Raw genomic sequence first — 10,000 nt, forward strand, 5'->3', positions numbered from 1 at the left:
GCAGGTCCTTCATCAGATCTGGAGTGTGTGTGTGTGTGTGTGTGTGTCCAGGCGCAGGTCCTTCATCAGATCTGGAGTGTGTGTGTGTGTGTGTGTGTGTGTGTGTGTGTGTGTGTGTGTGTGTGTGTGTGTGTGTGTGTGTGTGTGTGTGTGTGTGTGTGTCCAGGCGCAGGTCCTTCATCAGATCTGGAGTGTGTGTGTGTGTGTGTGTGTGTGTGTGTGTGTGTGTGTCCAGGCGCAGGTCCTTCATCAGATCTGGAGTGTGTGTGTGTGTGTGTGTGTGTGTGTGTGTGTGTGTGTGTGTGTGTGTGTGTGTGTGTGTGTGTGTGTGTGTGTGTGTGTGTCCAGGCGCAGGTCCTTCATCAGATCTGGAGTGTGTGTGTGTGTGTGTGTGTGTGTGTGTGTGTGTGTGTGTGTGTGTGTGTGTGTGTGTGTGTGTGTGTGTGTGTGTGTGTGTGTCCAGGCGCAGGTCCTTCATCAGATCTGGAGTGTGTGTGTGTGTGTGTGTGTGTGTGTGTGTGTGTGTGTGTGTGTGTGTGTGTGTGTGTGTGTGTGTGTGTGTCCAGGCGCAGGTCCTTCATCAGATCTGGATACGGCCTGGATCCGGCAGACTGCGGTAAACCTCGGGATGCCATTCTTCTTATGATGTAACGAGTACATCAGGATTTATGGGAAGTGTTCCCGGTTCCGGCTGACCTGATCTATGCAGCCTAACACTGAATTATAGAAGTCTATAATATATTATGTGTATGCCAGGTTAAAGAGATGTGTCTTTAGTCTAGCTTTGAACTGACAGAGTGTGTCTGCTTCCCGGACAATGGTAGGAAGACTGTTCCAGAGTTTTGGTGCTAAATAGGAGAAGGATCTACCGCCAGCAGTCGATTATGATATTCTAGGTATTATCAACTGGTCGGAATTTTGAGATCGCAATAGACGTGAAGGACTATAATGCGTTAAGAGCTCGCTCAAGCACTGCAGAGCTAAACCATTCAGTGCTTTGTAAGTAATCAGCAATATTTAAAAATTAACATGCCTAAGACTTTTGCCCAGTACTGTAAAACTGCACACCCAAAGTGCTTTACAATCATATCAGGGAATCTCTCCTCACACATTGTCATCCAGATGTGGAGAGCAGTGAAACTCGTCTGATAAAACACCAGGAATGTTTATCAGATCCACACCCGTCAATAAAACAAGCCTGGACTCGTGATGAAGGAGAGAAAGAACAGGTGAATAACCTGACGAAGAAGGAAAGTGTGTGTGTGTGTGTGTGTGTGTGTGTGTGTGTGTAATCTATCTCTGTGTGAGTAAAGTGTGTGTGTTTGTGTTTGTGTGCTGAAGCGGCAGCTGAAACTCACTGTACAGGTTTGCTGAGGTCAGAGGTCGTGTGATCAAAGTCCTCATTGGCTCTGACAGCAGAGCAGGGTGTGACAGCAGATTAACACACACACACACACACACACACACACACACGCCAGCGGCCGTCCGTCACACACAGGTCAGTCAAACTTACACTGCAGCATTAATGACTTTAAACTTCTGAAAACATTTGTATGTGAAAGTATTAAATGGCGGCAGAGGATGCTTGGTGTCTATATTTCATATCTATCACATCTTTTTATTGAAGCTCATTTCTGCCACATAAGAAACAAAATCATGCTTTGGTAAATCATAATTATGACTTGATTGGGATTTTATGACATAATTATAGCCTAGTGTGTCATAATTTTGACTTTTATGTCATAATACATTTTTTTTAAGTCATAATTTAGACTTCTTATCTCATAATTACGACTTAGTTTGTCATAATTTCAACTTTTGGTCATAATTTTGAAATTTTATGACATCATTTTTACGTGATGTCAATTACGATGTCTTAATGTTATAATTATGAGTTTTTTGAAGCAATAATTTAGACTTAGTATGTTATCATTTAGATTTGTATTTAATAATTATGATTTTTTAATAAGTCCGAAATTCAACTTTTATAGAATAATTATGACTTAGTATGTCATAATTTTGACTTTTATGTCATAATTTAATTATGACTTTTTAAGTCGGAATTACAACTTTTTATGTCAATTTCGATGTTTTAATGTCATAATTATGACTTAATTCACATAATTATGATAAAAAGAAATGGGCTTCCATACTTTTTCCTCATGATAAATCATAAAGCCTCTCACAGTCATATTCAGCATCATGAGCAGTGTGTGTGTGTGTGTGTAAGGAACGCTGGTTTTCAGCAGGGTGTGTGTGTGTGTGTGTGTGTGTGTGTGTGTGTGTGTGTGTGTGGTAATTGTTTCTGAAGCGGCGTCTGCTGGTTGATCAGGACGGGTAACTTCAGCTCACACCCTGAGAAACAGGGAAACCACACACACACACACACACACACACACACACCCCTGCCACATATGCATACCAACACGCCTGCAGCGCACTCACTTTCACACGCAAACACTAATCATCCATAAACACGACGTGTGAAACAGTGAATCAGACGAAAGGGTTTGTGTTGTTGAGCTTCACAGTGACAGACTGAGTGATCCTGAACTCTTCATTCCACAGAACCTCCACAGCGCTGACATCATGAGCACACACACCAAATCTGGTAAGATCTTCTCGTTTATTTGAGTCTCCTGAAACCTGTCGAGAACTTGAATAGGTGTGTGTGTGTGTGTACATGTGATGATGATGATGATGATGATGATGATGATGTGTCAACATGTTTGAGGGAGGAGAACCGTCCTACAAGACAACAGCTGGATCAGACGAAAAGCAGAAGAGGACGAACCCATCGAGTATGACACACACACACACACACACACACACACACACACTCACACACACACACACACACACACACACACACACACACACTCACACACACTCGCTAACACTCAAACTCTCACACACACACACACACACACACTCGCTCACACTTGAACTCTCACACACACTCGCTAACACTCAAACTCTCACACACACACTCACACACACACACACACACACACACACACACACACACACTCGCTCACACTCAAACTCTCACACACACTCACACACACACACACACACACACACACACACACACACACACACACACACTCGCTCACACTCAAACTCTCACACACACTCACACACACACACACACACACACACACACACACACACACACACACACACTCGCTCACACTCAAACTCTCACACTCACACACACACACACACACACACACACACACACACACACACACTCGCTCACACTCAAACTCTCACACACACTCACACACACACACACACACACACACACACACACACACACACACACACACACACTCGCTCACACTCAAACTCTCACACACGCTCGCTAACACTCAAACTCTCACACACACACTCACACACACACACACACACACTCACACACACACTCACACACACACACACACACACACACACACACACACACACACACACTCGCTCACACTCAAACTCTCACACACACTCACACACACACACACACACACACACACACACACTCGCTCACACTCAAACTCTCACACACGCTCGCTAACACTCAAACTCTCACACACACACTCACACACACACACACACACACACACACACACACACACACACACACACACACTCGCTCACACTCAAACTCTCACACACACACTCACACACACACACACACACACACACACACACACACACACACTCGCTCACACTCAAACTCTCACACACACTCACACACACACACACACACACACACACACACACACTCACACACACACACTCACTCACACTCAAACTCTCACACACACTTGCTAACACTCAAACTCTCACACACACACTCACTCACACACACACACACACACACACACACACACACACACACACTCGCTCACACTCAAACTCTCACACACACTCACACACATATATATATACAGTATATACACACACACGTGATGTAGAAATGATGAAATGAGCTCCTCTACAATATTCCTGTATCTCGTGTTGTTTTATAGTGATGATCCGAACTTCGGTAAAGTCGTTCTGTCTCAGAAGAAACCAGTGGATGATGTCAGCAGGTGAGAATCTGTCAATCATAATCATATCAGCCACTGCTTTCATATTCATATTAAATCTCATTCATGTTCTGTGTAACTTCAGCAAGTCAGTGGAGGCCGAAAAAACCCCGGTGAACTCTGGGACGACCTTCAGCAAGAGGTGACACACACACACACACACACCAATCTGACCTCTGACCTGTAATGCTGCCTGAATCATAATCATAATCACACACTGTGCGCTCGTTGGCCAGAGGAGAACTGAGACTGAGTTTCTCACGAGGGTTTTCCTCCATTCTGTCACTGATGGAGTTTCAGTTCCTCTGTCGCCTTTGGCTTTTGTCTTGCTTAGTTGAGGACATTTAATATTCAACAATATTATTGAACATTATATGAGAACTGAGCTGGATGATGACATCACGGTTTTCTCCAGAGCAGCTATATATATAAATGAACTAAATTAATAACGGGTTTTTTTACAACAAAACTGAACCATCACTGAACTTACTTAAAGGTGACATATGCCCCTCTTCACCAGATGTAATATAAATCTCTGGCGTTCCCAGAATGTGTCTGTGAAATTTCAACTCAAAATCTTCAGATCATTTATTATAGATCGTCAAATTTGCCCCTTTTTGGGTGTGAGCAGAAACGGGCCATTTTTTGTGTTTCCCTTTAAATGCAAATGAGCTTTAGCTCCGCCTCCATTCAGAAGAGGGCGGAGTCTTTACACGAGCTTCAGAAACTCCGGCAATAACAGAACAGGCCAATCTCACACATCCAGAATCCCAGAATAACCAGTAGCGAGTGCAGCCTTACGGAGAGACTCAGGAAGAGCTTCTGAATGTTAGTGGAGACATTTCTGTAGTTGTTGTGGAGTTACATTGATCATCTCATCATCATGTTTAACTTCTCCACAAGTGTCCACAGTTCCTGAGGTGTTTATAAGACAGCGGTGACATGTTCTGGTCAATAGTGTTCAGTGCTCGTCTGTGCTCAACCACAGAACAGTTTCAGGCTTTGCTGGATCTTTATCATTGCTCTAGAACTGGTCTCTGTTGTCGCTTGTGGAACCAAATGTCGGCTGGTGTGTGTAAACGTGCAGATTAAGGGCCGCTAATATTATAATAAGATCATCTTCATAGGTCAGAAGGGGAGCGAAATCTGATTGGCTTATTTTATAACATGCTTGCAGAGAAAGGCTCACCAGAACACAGTTACTGGGTTTCACTTTTCACGTTTTCTGTGTCGGTAGAAGCACCGGGACCCGATTATAGCAGATTTTCATGATATGTCCCCTTTAAACTGGACTATGATGCTATTTTCTTCTAAAAACAAACTTTGTTGCATTATTTTCCTATTATCACTGTAAACAATCTGTGTTGTGAAAAGTGCTGTATAATAACGGTGAGATGACTGTTCTGTGGTCCCTCAGCGCCGCATCGGTGAACACGAGCATCTCTGCGATCGTCCCGCCACCGACTCCGGCTCCCAAACCTCCGGTCCCGGCCAAGTGAGATCAGACACTCTTCACACACACACATGCTAGAAGCTTCAGACGTGTGTGAATCTGTTTAATGTGAGTCTCTGTTGCAGGAATCCAGTGCTCAAGACTCCCAACACATCCAGCTTCAATGCTCGCGTCTTCTCTGGCGCAAACTCCAGCAGCAAAACGTGAGTAAAGTGGAGTTCACAGCGGCCGGCATCAGCGACAGCGTGTCTGCAGGACCGTCAGGGGCGTGGCCAGATCAGTGGGCGGGGCCATAAACAGAGGGGCGTTTTGACCACGTCACCTGATTGGCCCACGTCACAGTGAGGGCGGGGTTTAGGGGTGAAGGGCATACATTTTCATTACATGATTTATAAACACCCACAAATTTAGAAACGCCCACTTTTGTTCTGCAGAGACAGGGACAGCGAACAGGGAGCTTTTAGATGAGGTTCTCTCAATCTAGAACATTCGTTCAAATTATCTGGTCTTTTAAAACGTTCTCAGAATGTTAGCACAAAAATATTATTTATACATCATTCATGGAACGTTTTTCTTAAATGTTTCAGTTGGGCGTTTGTCTAACGTTTTTTAAATGTTACTACTTGTTTCAGAACGTTCAGAGAACATTCAGAAGTAAAGTTTCCATAATGTTTGAAGAATCATAAAATGTAATTTTCCCTTAACGTTCACATGACCAAGAAAAAATGTTTTTTTTGAACATTCAGAGAACATTGATAAATAATTTTCATAATTTAACGTTCTGAACATACTTTCAAAGTTGGGGGTAAAATAGATTTTGTTTAAAGAAATGAATACTTTTATTCATCAGTTGTGTTGACGTGTTGATGTTTGTGTGTGACAGGCTAAGCCCCGTTAAACCATCGTTCGGTGAGAAGTTTCCAGAGCTCACAGCGTCTCAAACTACCAATGGGTGAGTCGAGTGAGATGTGTGAGATTCAGTGATTCACAAACCTGTTCTTGAAGTTTTCATGTAATATTTCAATAATTTGATGACACATTCACGGTTCTCTGATGTTAATCTCAGTTAATGGTCACATGACATGCAGGTAAAAAACATCCTTTTTATATTTTATTATAGATTGTTTTATACAATTATTCAATTATTTTAATTTGACATTTTTATGATTTAATAAATAAATAGCCACAGCCACTTCAACATAAGAGATTTTCTGTCAGATCCAGATGTTAAAGACGCCCAGTGTTGGGAGAGTTACTTTGAAAAGTAATGCGTTACGTTAGTTTTGCGTTACTTTTTTTTTCAACTGGGCTTGACTTGTTTTTTTATAACAAAAAAGTAAATGTAAAGACACTTACACGCCAAATGTGAAATAATGATCCTCAGGCTGAAGGAAATGCAGATTCATGCATGTACAGTAGAGGCAGAGTACAGTAGAGTACAGTAGAGGTAGAGTACAGTAGAGTACAGTAGAGGTAGAGTACAGTAGAGTACAGTAGAGGTAGAGTACAGAAGAGTACAGTAGAGGTAGAGTACAGTAGAGGTAGAGTACAGTAGAGTACAGTAGAGGTAGAGTACAGTAGAGGTAGAGTACAGTAGAGGTAGAGTACAGTAGAGTGCAGCAGAGGTAGAGTACAGTAGAGGTAGAGTACAGCAGAGGTAGAGTACAGCAGAGGTAGAGTACAGCAGAGGTAGAGTACAGTAGAGTACAGTAGAGGTAGAGCACAGTAGAGTACAGTAGAGGTAGAGTACAGTAGAGTACAGTAGAGGTAGAGTACAGTAGAGTACAGTAGAGGTAGAGTACAGTAGAGGTAGAGTACAGTAGAGTGCAGCAGAGGTAGAGTACAGCAGAGGTAGAGTACAGCAGAGGTAGAGTACAGTATAGGTAGAGTACAGCAGAGGTAGAGTACAGCAGAGGTAGAGTACAGTAGAGGTAGAGTACAGTAGAGGTAGAGTACAGTAGAGTACAGTAGAGTACAGTAGAGGTAGAGTACAGCAGAGGTAGAGTACAGTAGAGTGCAGTAGAGGTAGAGTACAGCAGAGGTAGAGTACAGCAGAGGTAGAGTACAGTAGAGTACAGTAGAGGTAGAGTACAGTAGAGGTAGAGTACAGTAGAGGTAGAGTACAGTAGAGGTAGAGTGCAGTAGAGTGCAGCAGAGGTAGAGTACAGTAGAGGTAGAGTACAGTAGAGGTAGAGTACAGCAGAGGTAGAGTACAGCAGAGGTAGAGTACAGTAGAGGTAGAGTACAGTAGAGGTAGAGTACAGTAGAGGTAGTGTACAGTAGAGGTAGAGTACAGTAGAGGTAGAGTACAGTAGAGGTAGAGTACAGTAGAGTGCAGTAGAGGTAGAGTACAGCAGAGGTAGAGTACAGTAGAGGTAGAGTACAGTAGAGGTAGAGTACAGAAGAGGTAGAGTACAGTAGAGTGCAGTAGAGGTAGAGTACAGCAGAGGTAGAGTACAGCAGAGGTAGAGTACAGTAGAGGTAGAGTACAGTAGAGGTAGAGTACAGTAGAGGTAGAGTACAGAAGAGGTAGAGTACAGTAGAGTACAGCAGAGGTAGAGTACAGCAGAGGTAGAGTACAGTAGAGGTAGAGTACAGTAGAGGTAGAGTACAGAAGAGGTAGAGTACAGTAGAGTGCAGTAGAGGTAGAGTACAGTAGAGGTAGAGTACAGTAGAGGTAGAGTACAGTAGAGGTAGAGTACAGCAGAGGTAGAGTACAGTAGAGGTAGAGTACAGTAGAGTGCAGTAGAGGTAGAGTACAGCAGAGGTAGAGTACAGTAGAGTACAGCAGAGGTAGAGTACAGCAGAGGTAGAGTACAGCAGAGGTAGAGTACAGTAGAGTACAGTAGAGGTAGAGTACAGTAGAGGTAGAGTACAGCAGAGGTAGAGTACAGTAGAGTGCAGTAGAGGTAGAGTACAGCAGAGGTAGAGTACAGCAGAGGTAGAGTACAGTAGAGTGCAGTAGAGGTAGAGTACAGCAGAGGTAGAGTACAGCAGAGGTAGAGTACAGTAGAGTACAGCAGAGGTAGAGTACAGTAGAGGTAGAGTACAGCAGAGGTAGAGTACAGCAGAGGTAGAGTACAGTAGAGTGCAGTAGAGGTAGAGTACAGCAGAGGTAGAGTACAGCAGAGGTAGAGTACAGTAGAGTGCAGTAGAGGTAGAGTACAGCAGAGGTAGAGTACAGCAGAGGTAGAGTACAGCAGAGGTAGAGTACAGCAGAGGTAGAGTACAGTAGAGTACAGTAGAGGTAGAGTACAGTAGAGGTATAGTACAGCAGAGGTAGAGTACGGTAGAGTACAGTAGAGGTAGAGTACAGTAGAGGTAGAGTACAGCAGAGGTAGAGTACAGTAGAGTACAGCAGAGGTAGAGTACAGCAGAGGTAGAGTACAGTAGAGTACAGCAGAGGTAGAGTACAGTAGAGTACAGCAGAGGTAGAGTACAGCAGAGGTAGAGTACAGCAGAGGTAGAGTACAGCAGAGGTAGAGTACAGTAGAGTGCAGTAGAGGTAGAGTACAGCAGAGGTAGAGTAAAGCAGAGGTAGAGTACAGTAGTGTACAGTAGAGGTAGAGTACAGTAGAGTACAGCAGAGGTAGAGTACAGTAGAGTACAGCAGAGGTAGAGTACAGCAGAGGTAGAGTACAGCAGAGGTAGAGTACAGCAGAGGTAGAGTACAGTAGAGTGCAGTAGAGGTAGAGTACAGCAGAGGTAGAGTACAGCAGAGGTAGAGTACAGTAGAGTACAGTAGAGGTAGAGTACAGCAGAGGTAGAGTACAGTAGAGTACAGTAGAGGTAGAGTACAGTAGAGGTAGAGTACAGCAGAGGTAGAGTACAGCAGAGGTACAGCAGAGGTAGAGTACAGCAGAGGTAGAGTACAGTAGAGTGCAGCAGAGGTAGAGTACAGCAGAGGTAGAGTACAGCAGAGGTAGAGTACAGCAGAGGTAGAGTACAGTACAGCAGAGGTAGAGTACAGCAGAGGTAGAGTACAGCAGAGGTAGAGTACAGTAGAGTGCAGTAGAGGTAGAGTACAGTAGAGTGCAGTAGAGGTAGAGTACAGTACAGTAGAGGTAGAGTACAGTAGAGGTAGAGTACAGTAGAGTGCAGTAGAGGTAGAGTACAGTACAGTAGAGGTAGAGTACAGTAGAGTGCAGTAGAGGTAGAGTACAGTAGAGGTAGAGTACAGTACAGTAGAGGTAGAGTACAGTACAGTACAGTAGAGGTAGAGTACAGTAGAGGTAGAGTACAGTAGAGTGCAGTAGAGGTAGAGTACAGTACAGCAGAGGTAGAGTACAGTAGAGTGCAGTAGAGGTAGAGTACAGTACAGCAGAGGTAGAGTACAGTAGAGTGCAGTAGAGGTAGAGTACAGTAGCGGTAGAGTACAGTACAGCAGAGGTAGAGTACAGTAGAGTGCAGTAGAGGTAGAGTACAGTACAGCAGAGGTAGAGTGCAGTAGAGGTAGAGT

At 43.8% G+C, this 10,000-nt stretch overlaps 3 protein-coding genes across 3 annotated transcripts in view; all 3 read left to right on the forward strand.

The window, feature by feature from the left end:
* LOC309513808 (uncharacterized protein) overlaps window positions 1-908 on the forward strand; it is a 3,196-nt gene extending 2,288 nt beyond the window's left edge. Inside the window, exon 2 of the mRNA XM_082189849.1 lies at window positions 1-908. This exon is cut by the window's left edge and continues 219 nt beyond it. Coding sequence (XP_082045975.1) covers window positions 1-646 — 646 coding nt within the window. The 3' untranslated portion in view covers window positions 647-908.
* Window positions 908-7,129, forward strand: LOC309513809 (uncharacterized protein). Its single transcript, XM_082189850.1, has 9 exons — window positions 908-999; window positions 1,123-1,229; window positions 2,569-2,611; window positions 2,735-2,801; window positions 4,029-4,091; window positions 4,174-4,230; window positions 5,506-5,583; window positions 5,667-5,744; window positions 6,425-7,129. The coding sequence occupies exons 3-9, from the start codon at window positions 2,590-2,592 to the stop codon at window positions 6,495-6,497; spliced, it is 438 nt and encodes a 145-aa protein (XP_082045976.1). The 5' UTR covers window positions 908-999; window positions 1,123-1,229; window positions 2,569-2,589; the 3' UTR covers window positions 6,498-7,129.
* LOC309514013 (uncharacterized protein) overlaps window positions 6,619-10,000 on the forward strand; it is a gene marked incomplete at its 5' end in the record, with an annotated part of 9,478 nt that continues 6,096 nt past the window's right edge. The window contains one exon of the mRNA XM_082190129.1: window positions 6,619-6,629. Within this exon, the coding sequence (XP_082046255.1) occupies window positions 6,619-6,629 (11 nt within the window). The remainder of the gene's footprint in view (window positions 6,630-10,000) is intronic.

This window comes from Leuciscus leuciscus (genome assembly GCF_965113295.1).
Source record: "Leuciscus leuciscus genome assembly, chromosome: 14".
In the NCBI taxonomy this organism is placed as follows: Eukaryota; Metazoa; Chordata; class Actinopteri; order Cypriniformes; family Leuciscidae; genus Leuciscus; species Leuciscus leuciscus.